Raw genomic sequence first — 25,939 nt, forward strand, 5'->3', positions numbered from 1 at the left:
GTGGTTCCCATAAAAAAAAGACATTAGTTAGCAACAACAACTTAGAATATCTTTTGATGATGACAAGTTGAAAACTTGTATTCCCTGAAAACTTGGCTGACCAGAGCAGGGAAGATCACTACTGTACATGTACAGTGAGCCTTATGATGGGAGCACTGCAGACGTATGCTGTGGAATCTGGTTTTAATTTAGTTAAATGTCCAAGATCTCAAGGCTGAATATCACGAAGATTGTAACCATATATCTCTGATTTGGTAGACATCCTTTGCATTGAGGCAGTTTTCTATAGAGTTCTTAACTAGAGAAAGTAAGTTTGGAAATTTGAATTAGCTGCAGTGAATAGGGAATCTTTAAAGCTTAGGGTAGGAACACCTTTTGGCTGAAAACTGCTAACCTGCTTATCTAACCCCTGGACAAAAGCATCGCTTAAAACAGTGAAAGCACAGGGAAGACAGTCTCACTACGCCAGGTTGCATAAACAGGCCAGGGCCCAGAAAATGACAAAATATGAGGGGGAACACTGAGGTCACAAAGCTATTCTTTAAGCTTGCTAAAATTCAGTGGTCTGAAGGTCTTGAGGGACAGTTTTACACACGCAGAAGTGTAGAATAAAGCAATTCTTTCAGAAGAATCTGTTTAGTTATACAGGTATTTAAGTGTTGTTTTTGATGTTGACTTTTCTAGCTGTGATCTAGCTTTTCTAGCTGACATATCTAGCTGTGATCCCAATTACAGCAGAACAACATGCAGTAGCTATGTCTGCATATCAACATGTGATATTTAATCTTTTCTGTATTTGATTGCTTTTGGTTAAGACTGAAACTGCTATAAGGTCACCAAAAACTAAAATTTGTAATTGGCCACAGTATCGAACTTACACTGATTTAAGGTTATTTCAATACACTAAGCCATAAACTATACTAGCTCTTAAAGTTACAAACTTTATAAACTAGGTGTTAAAGCCTACAAACAGCTAATGCATCCCTTCAGCAGGGACAGGAAAGACAAGAAAGGTGTAGGACCAACAGATATGTTTATCCCATTCAAACTCCCTGTATAAGCCATGCTGTCTGATGTTAAAATCCTGTGCTCCTGTGGTTTTCAAGTGCATTAGTATAAAACACATACTGTTCTAAACACTTTTATTTTAGTTTCTAGAAATTCTTCCAACTTACTCCCTACTTTTATTGTGCATCCTGAAGAGCCTCCATAATGAGGCTCCAACAACTGCTTTTGATACTGATGTGTCACTGCAGTCTTTCCAGTAATAAAATCTGATACATTTCCCATTATGCTTTCATAAAATTTCCTGTGTCTGGAAAGTCATCTTTGGTCTTGGTTATAATGCACGGCAAAGATGTAGTATTTCAAATGCTATACATGCAACATAATTAGTAAGCCCATTTGCTACTACGCTGTAAAAATCAAGGCTGTTTAATGCCTGTTTTTATATCTATTGATTGTATGACTGGCTAGATTCCAGTTTCCTCCCTAAATGAACTCTTGGCTACACTGGGGCTACCTCTGCTTGTGCCAAAAAGACAACCATCTCAAGCTGCTGCTCCAGAAATAAGGAGCAAACTGAGTACAGCAATGCTTCAGCCAAGGCAGTTCTTGCAGGGACTATGTGCTCTGTAGGACCAACTGGAAAATCAGACCGGATTTGCAGCCTCACGTACTGTCAACGAATGCAAAAGGATCATACTAACTCCAAAAATCTGTGTGGCAAAGTGGAAACTCTTCTGCCAGGCTTTCCATTTTCATGAAGAAGAAAATTCATGCATTTCAAAATAAACATCTCTGTGCTTAGCCTATGTGAGGGATATCAAACTTGGGGAAAAAATAGAGCGAACTTTCAAGATCAACTCCTGTACATGTGAATTTATCATCTATTTATAGTGTGTCCATCAATTAAAATGCATTAGCATGCCTCCCTGAATCTGGAATTGGCGTTTATTGATAAGCAAGGCAACTCTTCTATTTTTAACCTTGTTTGAGTGAAGCACCCATACCAGTGACACTTGTTTAGGGGAATCTGAGAAAAATATGATCAATATTTTAAGATTAGAGCTTTTATGTTTACCTGGCATTATGACATCAGGGAAGCCCAGCTTCCTGGTAACAGAAACCCCTCTGTTAAAGATCATGGGGTTTTCCCTTCGAACCTGCTCCATGTCACCACGAAGAAGCTGAAGAGATATTATAAGTCCTGAAAAAAACAATACATGTTCATTTTTTCAGATCTAAGAATTAGATGTCTGAACATATAAGGTGTGCACGTAAAATATTGTTTTGCCCTATGGTTAATTTAATATAAAAACACAAGTAACAGATTTTTTTTCCTTTGGAGTCATTCAGAAGGGAAATGGAAGAAAAATCTGATTTAAGGTTAAGTCAGGAGCATAACATATATAACTACAATGTTTTAAAAATCAGAATACTTAATTTCAAAAAGTTAAAGTACTTAGCATTATGTCCATTCACTGTATACAGTGCATTACTACACATGCATGAACATCACCTCTATCTGAAACACTGCATCATATAATCCTGCAGAACATCCCAAAAGTGCCTTTAATTGCGCTTAATACCATTCAAGAAAATTCAAATGTTATCTGTTCTACTTGATTCTTTGCCTACTTCATACAAGAACGCTGATTTTAATGAAATTCAGTACCTCAACATGTCTCACAGAACCAACAGGTCAAACTAACAGAAAAATGGAGTAGGAAATGCTCAGCAGCTAGCTCTTTCAATGTGACCCTTTGTTTGGTATATCAACGGAATAGCTCGACTAGGAGTAATTACATAAGAAAGCAATTGGACTGTGATTAACTAAGTTGCTTTTAATTTATAGTATACTACATCCCTAAAAGAAGGATAAGGTACTGGTGAAGTTAGAAAATAAAACATTAAGATACCAGAAAATACCAGCAGTAAGACCAACCATGCAGGCTTAGTCTCATCTACTGAGCAAGCATTACCCGCCTCACAAAGCAACATGAATTACATTCACATTGTCTTTTTTCTACAACCTTTATTTCATTCAACGAATGATAGTCAGTCGATAGTTCTTTCTGTCTTCTCTGCTCACTGAATGGAACACCACATACCAAACACTGCCTTCTGTCCATAATCTTGTACAAAGTTGTGAAGCTCTGCTATTTCCTAAGCTCAATATCGTTTCGCTTTGCAAACAACATTTAGTCATTTTGTTAGACAAGTTTTTTGGGAAATGAAACCAGTAATATTCAGTCCACACCCAACACCTCCAGTTAATAAACAGTACCAGAATTAATCTATTACCTGTATTACCTAGTCTATTACCAGACTTGTAATAGAATTTGTAATGCAATTTTCCAGCATGGTATTGACAGACAGTACTTCTGTGATGCCCCCCATACTTTACACTCCAACAAACTTCTGCATAGCTGCTTCTTCTCCCCGAGAGGTTTGTTATCTACTGTCCAGTCATCTTTTCCTATCCAGCCTAGCCTCTCATTTTTTTTCTATTCTCTGTAGCAGATCTGAAAGACTAATCGTATGCAAGAGCTGGAGAGGTAGGGGGAGGAACAACCAGGGAGCTTTTCTCATCACAAATGTGATCTGAGCATTTTCTCATTGTAAAAGCTAGTTTGAGAGGTCCAAATTGCATTACTTATGCTAAAATCATGTCAGCCTGTAAAATTATCCTGCACATTAGGGCAATATTGCTGCTGTTTCAAGCTCCTGCTCTAGAGATGTACTAGATCTTAGTGACCTTAGTTATTATTTTAAAAAGTTGAACACAAGAGTAAAAATCTATTTCCCTTTCTTTCTGCACTTCAGAAAAGCTCATGCCTGAAAAAAAAAAAAAAAGTTTTAGGCAGACATTTGGCAGTGGAAATATATGCAAACAGTTCAAATTTTCCAAGTTGTTAACAATTCAGAATAATGCTTTAATAATAAACGGAAGATGACCTTAACTGTTGTAATGAGGAAGAGCAGGGAAGGAGACCAGCTTTGAAAACAATAATTTCCAAACTTCAAAACTGTTTTATTTGCTTACTGTTGTGCTTAATATCTTTGGTGGGACTGTGAACTGCATATTATGCTACAATAACTGAATATGCAAACAGGTGAAATTAAGACAATACTAGTATTTGGACATCCGTATGCCTTTCTGAATCATACACTCACTTAATAATCAATGCAAAGCTACCTGCAACTAAGCAGAAGGGTTTCTTTGCTGGTTTCATTTGGAATGGAATAGCAATGACATACCTAAATTACCAAACTACAAGAATCATTAAATGAGGTAGCAAGGTAAGAAAAAAGAAAGAAGATTTACTTTCCATATTTATTTGTCATTCACCACGAAAATAAAAATTAATTTGGCAGGTGGCAAAAACTCTGCCAGGAAAGTTACTCTCCTCACCTATTTAATGGAACATTTAGTATTAAAACTATCATGGAAAGACTTCTTGGTAATTAACCTGTAGGTATGAAAGCACCATTTATTTTGTGTCAGTCAGAATTTTCTGGACAGTCAGATAAGACTAAGATCTTAGACTAATTTAACATCTGGTTTTACTTCTTTTGACAAGGATGCACAGTATCCTCAGGAGAGCCACCTAGTCTACTGCGGGGTGTCTCTGCCCATGGCAGGGGGGTTGGAATTTGATTATCTTTAAGGTCTCTTCCAACTCAAACCATTCTATGAATCTATGAGAGCAAGTGTTACATATGTCTGATAGCTGGAAGTTTCGAGGGAATCACAGGAAGAAAGGATGATCCCTGATTTACTCAGGGAAATCCCAATGAGTACATTTAAACCCTTTACCTCCTGTGTAGCCAAGTCTGGTCACAGTAATGTGTGTCAGTGTCACAAAGAAACATTTAAAGGAGTTCTGTCAATGCTGATAGCCGCTGATGTATCCTCCAATAGGCTAACGGTTTTCACAAGCACAGATACACACAGATACACAGTAAATGTAATAGCCCATAAGCTAATACAAACCCCTTAGCTCTCTCCACGACTGAGATCTTCTGAGATAAAATTACACTACAGATATAAAGGTGAAGGAAATTTAACACAATGAATTCACATTATTATTATTATTGTCAACTGTATCTGAAAAGGGAAGATATCAAGCAGGTTTTTAATTCCTGGTTAAATTGGCAAAGGCAATACAGTTTATACCTGTAAACTGAAGACAATTGAATTTTATCTAAATTACTCTTAAGTCATCACAAGTAAGTACAGAAATTCAGCTATGCATAATTTCACATCTCACTGAATTACTCTACTGTAATTAATTAGCAGCCTCCTAAAGGAAACCTGTAGCTGTACTTAAGACAAAAGCATACAAGTAAATATTTACCATAGTTTGAGCTGGGTGCTGTGTATTTGGTGCTGGACTTGCGAATAATATTTTCATGGATCTGACACCACTCATTTTCATTGTTACACCTAAAATAAAAGAACACTATTTCAAGTTAAAGAATACTATTTCAAGTTAAAGAACACTATTTCAAGTTAAAAGCTTTCTGGTAAACCATCTTATGATGAGAAATTCAGCTTTGTTGTAGAAATAACATGAAAGCTTTTGTGGGGTTTTGATGAATGAGAAAAACTCTTTTATTTAAAAGTGGAAGGAAACAAAACATTCCCATATAATTATCTCCTATTTATGGACACTTTGGGGTCTGTGGTGACTTTTCTATCATTAAAGCAATTATTTCACTCTTCATAGTATGAAAAAAATGAGGAAGGATTTAGACATCTTTAGCTGAATTCTCTGTACATAGAAAATTAATTTGAAGCTGAAAGTAACCTGCCATATATGCATATATATATTTTTTTGTTAAGCACAAAAAGAAGTTGGATTCAAGAAATAAAAAGTGGATTTTCAAAGATTAAATAAAAAAATTAAATATCTCATATTATATTTATAATATAATATTATAAATATTATATGAGATTATATTTATATATAATCTCATTATATTTATAACATAAAATTATATTATACATATCTCATTGGCACCTTGTTTTTTGCTTACCTACATACTTTATAGAATGCCTTAAAAATGATGTAGCCCCCAAACTGTAGGAAAAGGATATGTACACTTCTGTTTGTATTTTACCTTGTGAAATATGTTTTCACAATTGTGTTTCACAATTGTTTACTTATCTATTCGCAACTTTAATAAGCATTTGTAAACACTATTTCCATTTTCAGTTACACCTCTAAGTCCTTGCTACAAATTACAATATAACTGTCTGTCAACAGATCTATCATGTTTCCATTCAATATTTTTTCACCAGGAAAAATTCAATTGCTAATATTAGTTTCAATAGTACACTGCAATTTGGTGTAGATTATAACATTGTTCTAACAATATTCATGCAAAATAGCTGGCTGCACTGTACTTGATTAAGCAATCAAATCCCAAACAGCTGGATGTACATCTACCAAATCCACCACTTAATGGCAGAGTCTATAAACAAAATTGTTCTAAATGTTTCCTAATTCTGTCTTTCCTGATAGGCCACGCAATTAAAGGCTTATCTTTTTGAACAGAAAGGAACAACAGCAGGTGGAGAAACTGACAATCTCAGCAGAGGAAATGCGGCACCGTGACCCTGCTCCTCCCACAGCTGCCATAGGAGGATGTTCAGCACATTGTCCACCCGGATAAGTCAATTGGAAAGATGCTCTGGGTTGCTTTACAGACTGAAATGGATTACTGCCTTTGGGGATATGGGACTCATCATGGGATGCTGGGGAAGAGGATATTGGGATTGGTCAAGACATGAATTGCAGGGAAACAGTGGGTCAAGGGGATAAAAAGGCTCAGCCACATATAATCAGGCTGCTGTCAGGATGTTTACGATACATTCACAACTATATTTTTTTGAATATTTACTGTATTTTGTAAATACCAGTATGTTGTATAAACATCAATTTAAATAGTATTTTGCTTATGTGTTTCCACTGTCATTTGGGAGAAGACATTACTTGGCAGTCAGTCTGGATCTAGAAACTTGTGCTCAGTTTGGTGTTCCCTAATAGAAAAAAGGTCTGTGAGCACCTGTTGTATGAGCAGAGGCTGGGGAAACTGGGATTTTTGAGCCTGAAGAAGACAAGGCCAGAGGGAGAACAATAACAGCAGCTTTCTAATACCTACTAAAAGTTATTAAGACAACGGAGCCAGCCAGGTTCTTCTTGGTGAGATGCTGTAAAGCAACAGGCATAAACACAAGTAACTAAAGTTCAGACTGGATATCGGGAAAGGCTTTTCCAAGAGGACAGTCAAGCATTATTGGAACAGGTTGCCCAGAGAGGCTACGTACTCTTCATCCTTAGAGGTTATGCAGAAGTGACTGGATAAAGCAATGTGGTCTGCTCTCAGACTAGAGAGGTCCCTCTCAACCGGAATTACAACTCTTATTTATCTGAACATTAAAGTCGAATGGCTGTATTTGCACTAGCAATGAGCAAAGCTGTATAACCCATCTGCTAGGCTTGAACAGAATCGTAGCAGGAAAAAAGTGCCATCAGTGCTATAGCTTGTTACCACATAATGAAGAGAGAAACTATAAATTTTATAAAGTACTTGATACTAGTGTAAGCACAGCTGTAATGACCATTTTACAAGTCTAACAATCTTGATTGAAAAACAAAAATGGAATCTCTACCACAAACAGTTCTATTGCTAAAAAAAAAAAAAAAAAAAAAAAAACAGGTGATCATGTCTAATTGCCTTTTAGATTCAATCATTGCTCAGATTATCTAAAGCACAAAAGAAAGATTTAAAGTTCCCTACAAAGTCAGCAATTTTTAACTCAGCAACAATAGTGATTCTTATTTCTCCTGAAATGCTAATGAATTAAACGATTAATTTAAATTTATTTCCTGTTGATTTTTACCTTAAAACAAATAATCAAAAAAACAACAAAAACAAACACCAAAAAACCCAAACTAGGTTATAAACTTTCAGCTCCTAAATAGAAAGGAGTCTTGAGAGAGAAGTCATTTTGTAAAACTTGTTCTAAGCATATTAATATCTTTTTCCTCCTATTGTTTTCCCCCAAGAGTATATAATTTTGGCAAAATTAGGCTATGATACGTACCAGCTACTACAAAGCCAATAGGGATTTTTTGGCTCCTGCATTATGGAATTGAAAATCAGTCTGGCAAAAGGAATTAAGACTATCTAAAAGAACTGGTAGCCAGCTAGCAATTTTCTTCAGTATTGCAAAACCAGTTACTGTCAAGAATAATGAGAGAATCCCTGCAGCCTGTTATGGTACATTTACCAATACCCCCAGCAAATGCTGATTATTATAAATACAAAAGGAATAAACAGCTTGGAATAAATTAAGCATGATGTACAAATCGTAATAAAGGAAAAAAGGAGGAAAAAAACTTCAAAATAGTTACTTCCTCCCAGTATGCTATCCAAAACTATTTGCTTGACTTAAAATGCTGATCAGATCGTACTCCTCTGTTAAGAGGTGAGGTCAGACTGGGGCTATCCCATGTGAAATCTTAGCTCCACCTATCCCAGCACCCCTCCTTTCACTGTGCTGGCTTTAGGTATCAGACATCTCAGCTGACCGTCAGAACATACGAAGATGAAGAAAAGCTTCCCACAGTGGCACAGGAGATACTGCTTAGGCAGGGTGCCCGTGCCTGGCTGCTTTCTGCAGTCCATTCCCCTCAGGTTTTTGGGTTAGGGATGTTAGAGTGTACATCCCTGGCTATTTCTATTCCTCCATTTATAGACCTGCTATTGATAAAGTTGTTTAACCCACTCCGAACCTGCTAATTCTGCCTGCCTCCACAGCATCATATGGTAGTAAAATCCAGATCACTACCTGCTTCCTAAAGAAGTACTTTATTCCATCTCTTTTTATGTGATCTCCTCCTGATTTCATTGATTACTCCTAGCTCATGTACTCTTGTATTCAGTGAGCAATAGTTTACCATCTTCCACGAATTTGTAAGACTCAGTTGCATCCCTTCCTGCTACTCGTTTCCTCCTCTTCAGACCTTTTCAGTCTCGTAAAGAAAATACCCTAGGCCATCAAAAATTTTAGTTGTTCTTCTCCATATCTTCTGTAAGTCCTACACCCTTCTGGGAGGGGAGGTCAGATGTTCGCACAGAGCCTGTGATACAGGAGCACTTCGGTAGTCTTTCAGAACGTAACAGTACAGCAAATCAAGTACATTTGAACTCTCCAAAACAATCTCTCAAAATCAAATCAAAACAGGGCTAAGACATTAATGGACCATACAAAAAAGGCTTTCAATTATTGTGCTGTTCTATGTGAACTCAGAACTTTAACCAATATTCAGCTCACTCATCAGGAAAAAATTATCTTCACATTCTTTATTCCTCTTCTCTTGCCAAGACATTTGAAATAATTTTTCCTCTTGCAAATAATATTTTCCTTAAAGTAAAAATGAAAACAACAGGACAAATTTTATTCCATCCGTCACCATCACAGATGAGACTACAGAAAATTTCTAAACTTTGATAACTTTTCAGTTGCTCTGTCAGCCACCAGAGTGCAAGTTAAAATAGATTTCAGCCTCCAATGACTTACGGCTGTAAATTAAGCTGGAACAAAGTTGTCCCAAAATCAATGGAGTGTAAATATAGCTTAAAGCCAGTTTTGTACCAACTACTGACGTAAGCTGCACTTTACATCTTGAACACAAAGAATACTCTCACAAGGTTGAAATGCTGGCCTGAAAACACTTACCAGTAATGCATTTTATTGTGTTTTGTTATCATTTTACTTGTCTAAATACCAAATACATTACCAAATGTATTTCTGGTTTCATTAAGAATTTCCTCCTAAGCCATCCATTACCTCTTCAGGTTGGCTGGTTCTACAGTAAATTCACCATTTGGAATGTTTGCCATACTACATCAGACCCTGATGTCAAACAGATGGGGACAGAAATGCAACATCCAGCTGGGCGAACAGCAACTGAATTTCAAAAGGGAAAGGCATTCAGGCAATACACTACATTAAGAAGAAAGAATTTTAAGACCTCATGCTGGAGAAGAAAGGTAAAACACAAAGAATTGAGAAAAAATAGGACAAAAACAAAATTGAAAAAGATAATGTGACAGAGAAATACATGAAGGTTTCCATTTCTAGGGAAATGGAAAAATCAACACAAAGAGTAAGGAGCAGTAAGCAAAAAACTGCACTAAAGATAAAAATTCATATAAAAGAATGAAATCAAATTTTCCAAGAAAAAAAATACATGGATTGAGATTTTAGTTTCCATCTCACTTTTAAATGCATATTATTAAAAAGAACTATAAAAGTAAACCTTCATGCTTCTACATAATGAGCTTATATCTAGAGCTGTGGTACTATATCCTCTTAGTAAGATTATAACATGACTGCAGGATTAACCAACAGGAGAATCTGGATTGTGAGCAGAAAGACTTTTTCAGACATAAATCTTTAACAATAGCAAAGCAGACTGGTGAAATAAATTGATTTTTTTGTAAGTGTTCTCTCTTGTGGATCCAGCAATAGTCTCAATTGAAATGCCACGTATTTGTTTCATTGTCTGTTAGGTTTTCAGTGTCTCAACTTTTTTCCAGCTTCTCCCAATAAAAAGGCTTTTGTGGATATAAGCTTTAGCCAGGTAGTGCAAAAAGAATGCTTCTTATTGCTCCTTCAAAAATACAAACACACTTCCCTCCTTATTTCATCTTTATGATGTTTTTGGCTTGGCTTGAGGCATTTTAACAATAGTAAGAGTAAGAGCAGCAGGTAAGAAAATTAGTTCAGTGTTGCTTAAGCATTCATGTACAATTTCAAATTTACAAAACAAAAATGCTATTTCAGTATTTGTCTACAAAGCAAGAAAAGTTAGCTTAAACAGATGAACGTGCAAAGAGAAGATGTAAGCATATAGACCTGTGAAAATATTCTGTTATGGAAGATCAACAGCTATTAAAGCTGCAAAAGGGATAAACTGGCACCACTTAGATGCATCAGTGTATTTTCCCTTCTGAGCATTTATGTTGCAAGTTTACAGAGAACACTCCAATCAGCAGTGCCATAAAAGAATGAGGTACAACACTCAAGCAAAAGATAATGGTGATAGAAATTAAAAGTGTCTGATTATAGAGTTGAATACTGTTACTTGCTCTACATCCTCTCTGAGAAGACAATAATGGTTGTGTGTGGATGTTAAAAACAAAGGGTTTCGGGAAGCAGAAGCAAACAACAGATGGTATAAACCTACTTAAGCATTTAGGCAGATACAGCTGGTATTTCGGATGGTCTGCAGGGAATCCATATTAGCAGCACACTTCAGATTAGGAGAAAGAAGAGGGAAGCTCTGTATCCTGTGTTTTTTTTTCTTGATAATAGTACTGGAACTTTGGATTGCTCTAAGAGGCTGCATGAATTGATGATTTGTCACTGACAAATGGACAACTCCAGTATTTTAGAGGTTTTTCTCTTATTTTTCAGCAAATAAGAAACTAAGGATGCATTAAAAAGGCATCAAAGCAGAAATTATATTCAGAATGTTCCATTAGGGTAAACATTCAAAATGTAGCAGTTGCAATACATTAGCGTATCTCTACAAAGCCAACATTATCAAATATCATAACTAAAGACCATTGGTTTGAGATAAGCTGAAAATGAATGGTTACAAAATGCCAAGATTATTGGCTCCACATGACATCCTGGTCTCCAAATTGGAGAGAGATGGATTTTCTGGGTGGACCATTCAGTGGATAAGGAGTTGGCTTGAAGGTGGCACCCAGAGAGTGGTGTCAATGGCTCTGTGTCCAGGTGGAGGCTGGTGATGAGTGGTGTCCCTCAGGGGCCTGTCCTGGGACCAGTGCTGTTTAATAGCTTTATCAACGACATGGACAGTGGGACTGAGTGCACCCTCAGCATGTTTGCAGCTGGCACCAAGCTGAGTGGTGTGGTTGATAAACCAGAAGGAAGGGATGACATCCAAAGGGACCGGGACAAGCTTGAGAAGTGGGCCCGCATGAACCTAATGAGGTTCAACAAGGCCAAGTGCAAGGTGCTGCATCTGGGACGGGTCAATCCCAGACAGGACAGACTGGGAGAAGAGCTCACGGAGAGCAGTCCTGCAGAGAAGGACTTGGGGGTTCTGGTGGATGAGAAGCTGGACATGAGCCAGCAGTGAGCACCTGCAGCCCAGAAGGGCAACTGCATCCCGGGCTGTGTCACAAGGAGCGGCCAGCAGGGGAGGGAGGTGATTGTCCCCCTCTGCTCTGCCCTCCTGAGGCCCCACCTGCAGTGCTGCATCCAGGCCTGGGGCCCCCAGCACGAGAAGGATGTGGGGCTGTTAGAGCGGGTCCAGAGGAGGGCCACAAAGCTGATCAGAGGCTGCATCAGCTCTCCTGTGAAGAAAGGCTGAGAGAGCCAGGGATGTTCAGTCTGAAGAAGAAGAGTCTCCAGGGTGACCTCATTGCAGCCTTTCAGTACTTGAAGGGGACTGAAAAAAAAGATGGGGAGCAACTCTTTGCTCAGTCAGATAATGACAGGACAAGGGGGAATGGTTTTAAACTGAAAGAAGGGAGATTTAGATTAGAGGATAGGAGGAAATTCTTCCCTCAGAGGGTGGTGAGGCACTGGCCCAGGCTGCCCAGAGAAGCTGTGGATGCCCCATCCCGGGAGGTGTTCAAGGCCAGGTTGGATGGGGCTTTGGGCAACCTGGGCTGGTGGGAGGTGTCGCTGCCCATGGCAGGGGGTTGAAACTATATGGTCTTTGAGGTCCCTTGCAATCCAAACCATTCTATGATTCTTGCTACAGTTTTCATAACTGTTGGCAAAACAAGAACGGAAGAGCTGACTGAGAGACTTTTCTTTGCACATACAAATATCTAACATATTACGAAATATCCTAGAATCTTTCACTGAACAGTGAAAGCCATTTTATTCATGTATAGTTTCACTTGACTGGCAGATTTTCTGCTGCTGAATGCACTTCTCACAGAATAACAAAGTTCAATAACCCCCCAAAATTATCTTATTACTCAGATGGTGGCCACAGACCACAGAGTAATGTCAGCTGTATCTCAGCCCATCTGCAAAGCAGATCTTGCCAGTATTTATCTTCACTGACAAGAGATTCAAATGTTCCCTGCAGTTCATCTGTGCTCTCTTTATTACTATTGTGAGACCACATTTCATAATAATAATTGGCAGTTTAAAGTTCAAAATCACAAATAAACTGAGGATAAATTCTTGCTCAGAACATTCTGACTTTTGAGTTTTTTGGTCACAAACTGTTTACTTCAGTTGTTTTCTAGTTCTTTTGTTGGTCATCATGACTGATAAAAAATTGAAGATGGTGCACGAGTAACTAATCCCTTCCTCAAGCTCAATACAGCATCTTTTATGTTTTTGAGCTTAACAGATTTTAAATAAGGCACATTAATATAAGTACAGCTTTGCATGCCACACACATTTCGGCAATATTCAATTTTTTTTAAAAGCATTTCAACATACCCGAAACATCTGTAATAATATTCCTTACTTTGTATGAGCTTCTGAAATAATAAATGCAGAGAAACCAGTGCCAACAGCACTAATTCAACATGTCAGGAGGATAAAACACCAAATGAAGCTTATGGCACATTCAGTATCTTATCACTAACATATACAGAAGGAAAATAATTAGGAAAAACACTCTAAGAGTTACTCACGTGTAAACTTTGAGAACAAAATCCTTCTCTTCTTTTATTTCAGAGATTGACTGAAGTACATCCATGATGCTTAACACTGCACAGCCATAGGGGCGGCGATAGTGTAAATGTGGGGGCCCCTTTTTTGAATCATTTAGCAACATGCGACCTAAAATTAACAGAAATTTAATAGTTAAACACTCAAATGCAGCCATTCCATCAATTGTGTTCTATTATCCCTCTGAGTACATATACATACAGTAAATTACAACTAAACTGAAGCCTTCCCTATACTCGTAACTCCTTTTTCTTCTTACACTGTTTCAAATTCAGAGGTCCACTTGAATCTAGCTAACCCACCGGGCTACTTCAAATTAAGGTGTATGAGCTTGTTTAGCTAACAGAACACTAAAGGGCAAAGTGAACAGTGCCATGTCTGACCATCTTTGATTTGCCCCACGACGCATATCTGCATCCAGCTTGGTTGACTATAAATCATCTCCTGAACGAGCCAAGAATGTGTCTTGTGCTCACCAATCTGCATCCACACAGTGATCCACTGTAGTCCTTCCATTTTAATCCACTATTTACACATATTTTCACTTTATATAATTGTTTAAAGGGAATGTATTGAATATATACCCATTTATCACATTGTCTTGGAGCATATAAAGGAGAATGCTGAGATAAGAAGCTGTGCAATGACTAACTTCCTATTGGTAAAGCAGTTTTCTAACAGAGTCAAAAATGTCAAGATCAGAAAAATCACTATGATCATCTAAACCAACCTGTAACATCACACATAATTTGTCGAGCACATCTTGCATCAATGTTAAGAATCTAAACTTGAACTACAGCACATCTTTAATTAGTTCTACAAGCTTCATTTGATATATGGCTCAGGTAATACAGAGTAATTACAACTTTCAGACATTTCACTACACAGTGAAGACAGATAATGAAAATTGGATCTTCCTAACACATCTGTGACTTTGAAGGCTATTATTGTCATTCACAGGAAAATACAACAACGCTATTGTTTCATTAAGCCATTTAGACCTTCTGCACTTCAGAGAAGATATCCGTGGCTGGCAATGGGTACTAGTAATGAATAGGGTTGAATGCCATTTCATTACAAACACTACCTCACCATTTTTCAGTTAAGTGAAAACCTGGGAAACACGAAAGACATGCATTACTCAGCTGTTTAGAATATGCAACAGAGGTAAACATTTACTTCTTTTTTTCTCTGTGGAAGTATACACATTCATAATTCAGAACCATTTAACTCCCTATTACTGACTAATTATATCCCTATTAACTGGAGAGATTTTTTCTATCCAGTACCTCCCATCTAAAAGAGATTCTAGCAATTTAATTCACATACCAGAAACCATACTGGCACTTCATTTAAGCACCCTGCTGAGCTAATAAATTCACGTAGCTGTCCGTGAACTACTTCAAACACTGTGTTACACCATATAAGATACATTGCAAATGAAACTTCAATCTTAAAGGCTTTCCATTCTTGTTACTATAATTTTCAAAAAGAAAAGATGAAGCCCTGCATCACCTTGAATACTCACAGAAACTCACTCTAGAAATGGGAACTACACGAAATGATTCAGCAAGGAAGAACTTTGAGTTGACCCTACACAAATAAGAAAGTATTACACATCCATAGTTCTCCTTTGGGTAGGGCTCTGTTAGCACCCAAGGGAAACCAGACAGAAGCAAGAATATGTTGCTAGATGTTGGGCTGCAAGATTGATAGGCTTCCAGCAGGCAGATATTACTCCAGATGCTCCTTTTTGGTGTCAGCTGGTAGAAAGAACAACTGACAGGTATGACAGATTCCCTTATGTTTTACAGGCACCTGCCTAAACTTGGATGTGGTTCTTGGAAGCACTGCAGACTCCAACAGCAGAAATCAGATCTTTTACATATATATATATATTTAACTAACAGCCTCTGACTTACTAGTCATAAATGGCCAGGTACGCTGATGTCCTGCATCATAAACTAGCTATGTATCATCAACAGAAAGACCTCATATGACATTTTGAAACATAAAACAAAAAGCCTTTTTTAGTTCCCTACTCTTCCCCCCAGTTGTGGTGTTTCGCCAAGTATTTTGTTTCAGACTGAGAAAAAACCATCATTGTTAAAGAATCATCAGTAACTTTTTAACACTTGGCTACAGATGGTCTGAATATTAATCTGAGCAGATAGGCATGGCCTATAACTGAGATTTCTAACTTGTTAAATCATAATGGCAAGTCAGTAAAATAAATGCTTGGAATACTTTAAAAACACAATTATATAAATATTTCAAGTAACATATCATACTGTACCTATTCGAATTACATGGGCAACTATGTACAAATCTCTCTTCATGTCCTTGCTGCTGAGATCCTAGAAGATTGGAAAAAAATGAAACATTAAAATAAAGAACACATTGCACCTCCAAAATAAGTCTGCAAGACTCCCACGAGCAATAGTAAGGATTACAAAGTATACTCTGCATTCATTTAGCTCTTCCAACTTTAAGTAACAGGAAGTTATTTCTAATTTAGTAATAAAAAAAAAAAAACAAAAAAACAAAAAAAACAAAAACAAAAACAAAAAACAACAACAAAGCATAAAAGGACTCTATTTGGTTGGCATTTTCTCTAAAAGACAAAAAAAAAAAAAAAAAAAAAAAAGAAAAAAGTCAGACTCCACTGATAAGTAACGCCATATCAAAATCCTAACAACCATTTAAAATGTTAATTTAATCCCTGATTTGAAGATGTTACTACACTGCTATATCAACATAACTTTAAATGTCTGATTTACCTCAGTTGCAACCATTCTGGCCTCCCTCACCCATGCCCTATCTACAAGTCCCAGACCTGTCTCAAATCTTGTTCCTTTGCTTCTGCTTTCCTTTTTTGGCTTTTAATTCCTCACCACAGAGTCTCCATCTCACATGATGGCTACAGAAAAAAAAAGTTACATCATGACTGTCAGAACTTAAATAAACCTTCAAGTGCTTTTTGAACCTATCTCCCTTTTATGAGTGCATAGATGCAATTCCTCCAAACAATCATAAGTCTGAAGATGATAAAAAATGGGAGACTCAGGGACATGGTTTATTTGAAGACTTTTCAATGTGCAGCCTTAATCCTGTTTCGTATGGCACACGTTTGTTATGTTATGAAAGCAGCAAGGCAGCATCTCAACTATGCACAGAACCTACAGGCTGTGCACCCATACAAGCTGAGGGGTGCCAAGGCAAGCTAGTTCATAGCTCCCCATCTTAGACATCCAAAAGCAGGGAAGCCTGCATGCAAACTTATGTCCCCTCTAACTGACAAACCGTGCCCTGGGATTATTTGGGGGTGTGGTAGTCAGAAAGGGCCACATTTGTGCTGAAAACATTTTAAGAGTTTAAGTAGCACAGCTCTTAAATTTAGTAGGTTAAGAACAGTGACAGGGGATTGGAATAACTAAGAAATAACCTCAGTTTTAAGATGTAGTTGTTGGCTTAGAAAAACACAAGACCTTAAGATCTCCCTGAATTTATTTTAGGGCAAGGAACTATACGCATATATGAAAACCCTGAAAATACCATGCTACAGAATAGCATGTCCAAACTTTTAAAAAAACACGCTTGAAGAAAACCCAGTAAGTGGGAAAAGGAGAAACTACAGAAGAGCAAAAGGGTAGCTGAAGATGAAGACAAAAAAAAAAACAACAAAAAAACATTATTGGCACAGGCAAATCTTTCCAAATAAAGAAAATAAATTAAGAAGATAGTCAGAGTTCTTGTCAGTAATTCATTAATGCAGCACTTTGCATTCCCATGTTAGAAGCTATCTCAACTGCAATTCCCTTGTTTCTGAAAACATTAGAGGGAACAAATTCTATGACATTCTCCCCCATGCGTTTTTTTTTTTTGCATTAAAATCCAACAAAAATTTCTTGCTAAAAACATTAGCACCGTTCAACACATTTTTCTTGTTATTAACTCCAAGACAAGATTTCAAAAAGATATTGTGCGCTGTGAGAATCTTCATTGATATTTTAGATTCTGATGCAAAAAGGCTTCTTGTGCTCTACAGCAACAGCTGCTGCCTCTCTGCTCTACTAAACGCTATCATCTTATTGTTATGTACTGACTTATGCCATACAGCCTCCAGATCCTCCCTGAACATATCGGGCATTGCTCCAGACACTTCTGAGGAAAAATCAACTGTCAACAGGAATCTCAAATTGATTAAAATACTCTGCCTAAGCTGGTGGGAGAGTGAGTGAAGCATGTGCAGACGTGAAAGAGAAAGATCTGAAAAAAGGTTCAAAGCTGAGTTTTTGTTGTTCATTTCGCTCCTTCCCTTATGTTGAAGCAATGGTCATCATCTCACATCATTTTAAAACAAAATGTACTTTATTTATATGACTTTAAAAGCAACTTGATCCAATAACTATTTCTGGGCTCACATTTTTTTTCTTTTCAGTTGAATACTAATATCCATTCTAGTCCTAACCGTTAATTCTAAAATGTTCAGGTGTGTGGGCAGAACACTACTGGTGGATTCAGCTATGCACAAACACTGTCCTTCTAATGCTGCATTTTTTGGAAAGCAGAATGCAAAAATAAACTGAAAAAATCTCAGTAGCATTCAAATAAAATCTTGTATTTTTCTTTCCAAAAACCAGAGTGGTATTAGAACCACTGTAAAATGAAATCATACTATTTTTGAAAAAAAAAAAATAAAAATGTGGACATCAAATTTCCATCATTCTTATTTTGAACCATTTTAGTGAATTAAAAATGTTATTTTGCTGGACACTAAAGCATCAACTTTAGTTCACACACCAAATTTCTTTCCCATGTGACTTGAGAAACCAGATCTCAGCGATGGAGATTATGATGGCAATGCATATAAACACTGAACTTCAGGTTATAGTGCTGTTCCTATAGATAGCACAATAAAATCTGAGCACAGGGACTGTGCATAGAAGAGAACTTATTCTAAGGAGAAGTTTCAGCCCCCTTCAAATAGCATTATATTGTTAAATTACAGTGGACAAGTAATAAGTTCACAGTTGTGTCTTCTTACTCCATTTAAAAGGAGCAGTATATGTCTCTGGGCAGTATATGCAATGACTTGCAAATACACTGTTTGGTACATTTACTAGCTAACCGACCACGTCTCTCTGAAGCCAAAGAATTAAGCTTTACAAATCTTCCTCAGTGTTTTCTCTTCAAGTCTTATTTTGCTGCTGCAAGAAGAGAACGTACTTTCTAGGCTTTCTTTGCCACCTAACATACCAGCGTAGCATATAGTAGGCTTTATCTTGTATGTCTTGGAGAAATTGAAGCTCTGTGATAAGAAGGGATTTGACATAGCTTTAATCTCAGCAGTGCCTGGCAACATAGCTCAAAAACCAAAAACCATGGGGTGGTAGTTAATGCTCTAGATAGTAAAAACTTTTTCTGCATTTTTTCTGTGAAAATATCTGTGATTTGGTAGGGGGATTTTTATTATGAGATTACCAGTTTTAATTAACAGCAATTAAGTGAACTATTTTTTCAAAGGGCAGCTGTCAAAATATCAGAAAATGGTAGGGCATGCACATATTGATGGCTTCGCACATTAGATGCTTTTCAATTTCACAAAGAAAATACTGTATCACAGTCAAAATACAAAAAAAAAAAGTGGGCACAGATGGCCTTATATTTGTATTCCATTTTTTTTTTCTTTACAGTAATGGCTTTTTACAAATGGAAGAATTCTTACCATGACATGGACCAAACAATCCAAAAACCCCACCACTGCGAGAAAATCTTTAAATAATTATTTTGCACAAGAATCACACACACAACTTAGGACCCAGAAAAGGAAAAGCTACGCTTATTTTTTTGCTTTTATGCAATATAAATAAATTTAATTCCACAGCCACGGTCTTGGCATCCCATCCATAAGGGCTTTATTTTCCATATCCTGCTGTCATTTTAAAATGACACTGCTTGATAAGCAAGATAATTTCATAATAATTCTAACTGCATGGCTTTCTAAAAAATCACCAATATGAAAAGCTTCACATGAGGTATGGGAAAGAACTACTTTACGAAGATTAGTTCTTTCCAACGCTGGGGTCTATAAAGACCTAATCGTACATTAAAAACAAACAAGAAAAAAAAACACCACCACCAGCAAAAAAAACAGCCCAAACCAGTGGCATCAAGGATACTTGACTGCAATTAATAAAAGAGAGATTTAAATAGTTATACCGAAACTCAGTTATCATAGAGAGTAAGGTTTTTAACAAAAAAAAAAAAAAAAAAAAAAAAAGAAGAAAACTCATACAGCATAGTTACGTTTTAATGCTTCCAAAGTGTAAATAGCCTGAACTTCAGTTGAGTAAGCTTGAATCTTCAGAGGAAACAGTTTCTCACCTCTGGTCTGATATGACAACAGATCCAAAACCTAAGTACTTTTGAAAATTTACACAAAGATATGGCTGAACACCTAGAAACAGAGGTGGCAGGAAAAGACCGGGATACGTTGTATTACCTAAGATACATAGGGCTTCTTCCTTCTGGGAAGGATGAGAGCTTTGGAACAACTCTGAGGGCTGGGGGAAGATGAGTGGGAAATCATTATGTTGATTTAAATACAAGATTAACACAATCTTGGAACAAAGCTGCATTGAAATCACAGCATTACCTTATTTTGGAAGCATCCAGAAGACCTTGAGCTCCCTCTTCTTTTTAAGTAATATAAATTGACTACAAAATTAGCTTGGGTGTCAAATGGTAAAACAAGCATACAGAGAAATGCTCAAGGGAATTTCAATAAGGTTTATAAAAAACAGTACTAACATTCCAGAAGGAAGATCTTCCCTCAGATGAGCCAATATTCACCGTGACACAATCTGTCTTGTCTTTCCTAAAATTGTATGCTTTCAAAAGGCAGTAGTGAGAACAATTCAGCAACCAGGGCAGGTAGTGAGAAAGCATCTACCACAGAAACTGTAGCATAAGAGACTGGGAAATGCTAAAAGCAGCAGGAAGAAGACACACTGGGCCTCTTGGGTTCTGAAAAGAGAAGTTGCCTGGAGGAGACGTGCAATCTGATACAGTCCAAGAGACCTCGGGAAAGACTGAAATGGAGCCTGGAAGCAAAGACACACCACACAAAAACACGATGGACGGGTGAACACTAAAATCCTTTGTATTAATGCTCAGTCATTTTGAAACTTTCTGTATTGGCTTTTTAGGTCTGATCACAAAAAAAGTTGGCTTTTGAGCTCAAAGGCATTTTGGGATGCTCAAAACAGGTGAAAAGTCTGTCTCCTTCAAAGCTCTGACTCAATGCTCCAGTGAGTCAGAAATGTACTTAGCAAGAAATCCTAGCCAACATGGAACCATCGTTACGAGCAATGAATGCATTCTGCCTGATCTTGTATTTCACAACATGAATCAACATTCTCAGTGAAAGTAAATAAGCTGCTCATAAGGGAAAGGTGTCTCGCAGTGATCCCCAGAAGATACTGTGCTAGTCATCCAGTATTGTTTTTGATAATAGTCAGAATTGGGATCTCCCCTGAAGTACAAATATGTTGCAGGATAGATATGTCTTCTTATTTTTGACTGCATCTCTGTGTCTACTTAGTGTAGGTACTAAGTTCTGGAATACACAAAGCTACAGAAGTCATCCCAAATCATTGATACAACGTCCACAATTTTATTAGGGCTCATATATAGGGGAAGCGATCTGTACGGAACTTCCTTGTTGTTATTAACCAAGGACATGCAGGCAGGATCTGCACAGAGTAGACCAGAAAGCTGCACCTGAATTTCTGCATAGCTATAACTGTTGCGTGAGATTAAAAGAAAACTTCAGCACTAACAGATTAAGATGGAACCATGACAGATAGAAAGGTTGTTCTAAAAACTATTATCTGTTGCTCTGGCACACGCTTTGGACTGTTCTTTTAAGGAAAAAAGTTTTTCTTTTGATGAAAAACTGCATCAGAAATGAGCATTTTTTTTCCACAGATAATTTTCTAAATTGTCATAATTCACATTATGTAGAAGATATGATCTCCCAGACAAGAGAGCAATAGCCCGCAAGCCTAAGTACATCTGAGAAGTGACACTGAAGCATCTTTGGTGTTTTTGTACAGTTATATATAAAGGTAGCTTGGGAGTGATCTCTGTAGTATCTGTCCTTGGGATCAGAGAGGCGTATCTGCAGTAGAGGCTGGCCCCATTTGTACTACACAACAAGTCTCTTCCAGAACTGTTATGCCCCTAGGCCATATCACATTATCGTTATTCTTTGTGTTTTTTGAAACCATGCAGGTCACCAGAGCAACATTTCCACAGTATGAAACAGGACAGTTGTTGCACAGCCTTAAGTAGAGTGCCATCAGCACAGATGGTGAAGTTTGATGATGAAAATCATTTTACGAATGTTAAACCTCAGAAGCCAGAAAGTACCAAACTTGATAGAAACCAGTCCATGCTGTCTCTTGGGAGTAATCCTTAGAGCAGTTCTTAACCCTACACTCAAACTTTTTCCATGATCCAGATATCAGTGCTAAAGCTTGCTCCCTGGACATATTTCTCTTAGAAAAGATAGACATTTTTCAAGTTACTGACAGCAGGGTCATCAGTGTCCAGTGCAAAACAAAGACACTGTTACCTCTGCTGACGTATAATCGGCCAGTAGCACTTCACTAATTGTGCCAGAAGTACTAATATTGATGTCAGCATCACTGTTTCTGCTATATTTGGAAATGCCTGCATCTTTGCTGTCCAGATAGAGGTAGAACTGAGCATCCTTACTCCTGGCTAGATATACACTGTTCCTTAAGAGGAGAAAATTGGATATTTTCTTAAAGGAGAAAAGGGAACGGTGCTGAGAACCATGTCTATTTCAGTGTCCAGCCCTGCATGACCATGGAGGGTTTCACTGCCAGGACTACAGTTTACACCAAAGTTGTCTTCCATCTTCTTTCTTCATCAGAGGCAACCATGCTTTTCCCAAATAGATTCTAGCATGTGCACCAGCTAAAGGTGAATCATGAAGGAAGGTGTTTATCACAACTGGAATGTGAAATATAGTTACAGTTATTCTGTGATGAGCTGTACTTTCAGTATCTCTAGATTTCCATATTCTTTCTGAGAAGTGACTAACAAAAGTGGTCTGACACATGCTTCTGAGGCAACTTTTAACAGAACTTAACACCACCGTAGAATGAATATTAAAGCCTGAGTGTTTTGAAACTACTATCCTAGTAGCAGTCTGTCTTGGAAATACTTTCAAAAACTACTAACACAAAACAAGAAGGCAGTTAGGTGACAGGTAAGTCTGAAGAATAGAAAGGAAGTAAATCTTAGCTGGCTATTTCACTCCCAACTGAGGTATCATCTGATAGAAGCCACAGCTGAATACTGCATATCCCATTTTGCTGGCACAGATGGTTAAAGAGTGCTGGTACAGTTGGTTGTATCTGCTTTGAATCAGCTTGGAATAGCTATCTGTGCAAGACCTACTGCAGAAACTAAGGAAGTCATTGCATTTCCTTAAGAAAACCAACTCTCTGTACCTCACCTTGGCTGCTGCTTTCACAGCATGTACTGGATTCCCCATTCCATCCTATGCACTATGCTGTTGACTTGGGAGGCTCCTGCTGTACCACATATATGGGGCTGCTACATGGACTCTCAAATGGGCCAACATAGTTTGAAGAATTTTCTGTGTGCATGTGTGTGTGTTGCAGTTGTTTTTCTAACTTAATCTTTGGCAAAAGTGCCTTGCTTTACATTCACGCCAAACTGGTTTGTGCCCTGTTAATTAATGTATAATACATGAAATGAAAATATACAAAATTTCAAACTATAAGCAAGAACAAATGCAGTTCAAACAAAGCACTTCAGAACACTTGTTTAGTCATATAAATAATTTAGGAGTATTTCTATTTTCTTCTGTTAACATCTAGTTATAACTATAACAAAACTTAGAAACAGCATCTGCTTCTACTCAATATATTGGAAAGAAAAAATTGCTTTTTTCCTCTCAGGGTGACCACGATCACACTACTATAAAGGGAAGAAGAAAGGGAACAGACACGTACCGTGAAAAGTGCACACATTCGATCTATCTTCTCTGGATTCCTGGGGCCTCCATTCTTGTTTAACCTCACCATAAACCTCTCACTACAAAGCAAGCAATATTAAAAAAAATGAGTTTCATATGTACATTTTAACAAAAATACAGCTGGATACATTTGTAAAAAATGATGCATTAGTAATTTTTTTAATTCCCAAAGCACATGAAATGGCAGTCATTGGTCTACACAAAATTACTTGGAATACCCCAGAAGACTTCAAATCAAGTACTCTGATGTGAAAAGATCAGGTTGATGTATATTCATGATGCAATAACATTACAATAATGTGAATATACGAAGCACAGGATTTGAACTCATTACAAGTACTTCAGGCAAGGCCAAAACACACTTGTTGAGGCACGTAATGCCGTTGGGAAAACTAATTTCATTAAAATTCACTTAGAACTAAAAGTTACAAGAGTACCAATTGATCAATCTCCAACCACATATACTGTTATTAGAAGTAATATACTAGTTCAAACACATTGTGATAAAACTGGTTGGAACTGCTCATCAAACCAATTAAACTACTTTTACTAGCAAGAACAGTGTGTAAATGAAATCTGCAAAATAAATAACCCTTACTGTGGATGGCAGGCCATGGACATTAATATTATTCTTAGGTAAAACAGAGAATTTACATTTCCATAGAGATTAAATGAGTAAGAGTAATTATTCATGCATGTATGACAATACACTAAATATTGACCAGAATTTATCCAGATTCATACAAGCAAAGCAAGAACACACCACTAAAAGTCCTAGTAATTTTTCCCTTATATTACAGATCCTTTCAATCTTTTCCAGTACAACTGTATCAACCCCAGTAACCTTTATTTGACTAAACACATTTTCCAGCACGGTACCCACTGTTGGCCTGATAAATATGAAAACAGAGCATGCACTACTTCCTTTGGTAGCTTGCTCCAAAAGACAATCTCTCCTGTCAAGATACATGGGTTATCATCAGTCTGGCAATGTCTGGTTTCAGTGTTCAGCCACTTTTTCTGCACTTTCTTTTGTACATTAAAGAGACATTTAGAGAAGGTATTTTCTTCCAGTGTACCAATATCAATCATTAATTACATAATGTAATCAACCAACTCTCTAAACACATAAGCAATTCAACACTATTAAGGAACTCTTTTTCAAGTGCTAGAATCATTTTATAGACCTTACCCAAAGTGCAATTTTTCAACATTTCATGAACAGTTCTAACAATGGGCAACAGTCTAGTCCTAGTATCGCCCATGTCAGACAAATGCACCTGTGTTTCACATGAATAATTTCCTATTACTCCTTGCTCTGTAATTTATTGAGCTTCACTTATTAGCCTTTTTAACACAGCATTACACCATGAATTCATTTGGAGCAACCTGTCCATCACAATTACTGGTATACTTTTTCATTGCTACTTTTGTAGGAATGGTGCTTAATGCTTTAAGCGTGGCTCACACATCTTGGTTTACATCTTCGCATGTTTATTTGCTTAGGTTTATCTTGCTAAGCAGATCATACTCTCCAGCTGTTTCATTCTGTTACTTACTGTTACTCTGAACTTTGCGTAACCTACAACTTCTTTCAGCAATAATTTAAATTCATTTGCAGCAGATGCTCAAACTCTGAGATAACATACCCTGATGAGACCCACAAGACACAAACATTTGATGATTCCTTACCCACAACTTTCTGAGATGTCATTTAGTAAGTTAATGTTTTAGCAAATGCTTTAGTGTATAATATAAACTTTTAATAAGAATTTTACGATGTATTAAGTGCAGTGCAGAACTACATATTTAGTACATTACAGTAAGTTACATTACAGTAACAATATTACATCTTCATATTTACCTCTATCTACCAAACAGATAATCACAAAAAATGAAGTCAGAATTTTTTTAAAGATGTGATTGTTTTCAAGAAAAATGCATTAATTATACTCTTAACCTTTATCTGTTAACTCAGTTTTGCACCCATTATTTTGCTGGTATCTGATTCAGGCTGGGGAAGGCACAGCAGTAGGCGATTTGCGCGGCATGGCCCAAGCAGCTTCTTCTCCCAGCTGCCTGCC

The 25,939-nt window shown here is 37.2% G+C and overlaps 1 protein-coding gene across 6 annotated transcripts in view; it reads right to left on the reverse strand.

Moving 5' to 3' along the window:
- The window catches only part of DOCK3 (dedicator of cytokinesis 3), a 212,301-nt gene that overhangs the window by 84,452 nt on the left and 101,910 nt on the right, over positions 1 to 25,939 (reverse strand). For all 6 annotated transcript variants that reach the window (XM_082768307.1, XM_082768310.1, XM_082768309.1 and 3 more), the window contains exons 10-14: positions 23,833 to 23,914; positions 16,053 to 16,113; positions 13,720 to 13,867; positions 5,364 to 5,452; positions 2,084 to 2,209 (exon numbers count right to left, since the gene is read on the reverse strand). In XM_082768307.1, coding sequence (XP_082624433.1) covers positions 2,084 to 2,209; positions 5,364 to 5,452; positions 13,720 to 13,867; positions 16,053 to 16,113; positions 23,833 to 23,914 — 506 coding nt within the window. The remainder of the gene's footprint in view (positions 1 to 2,083; positions 2,210 to 5,363; positions 5,453 to 13,719; positions 13,868 to 16,052; positions 16,114 to 23,832; positions 23,915 to 25,939) is intronic.

The sequence above is a fragment of the Aythya marila genome (assembly GCF_965140915.1).
Source record: "Aythya marila genome assembly, chromosome: 10".
Taxonomy (NCBI): domain Eukaryota; kingdom Metazoa; phylum Chordata; class Aves; order Anseriformes; family Anatidae; genus Aythya; species Aythya marila.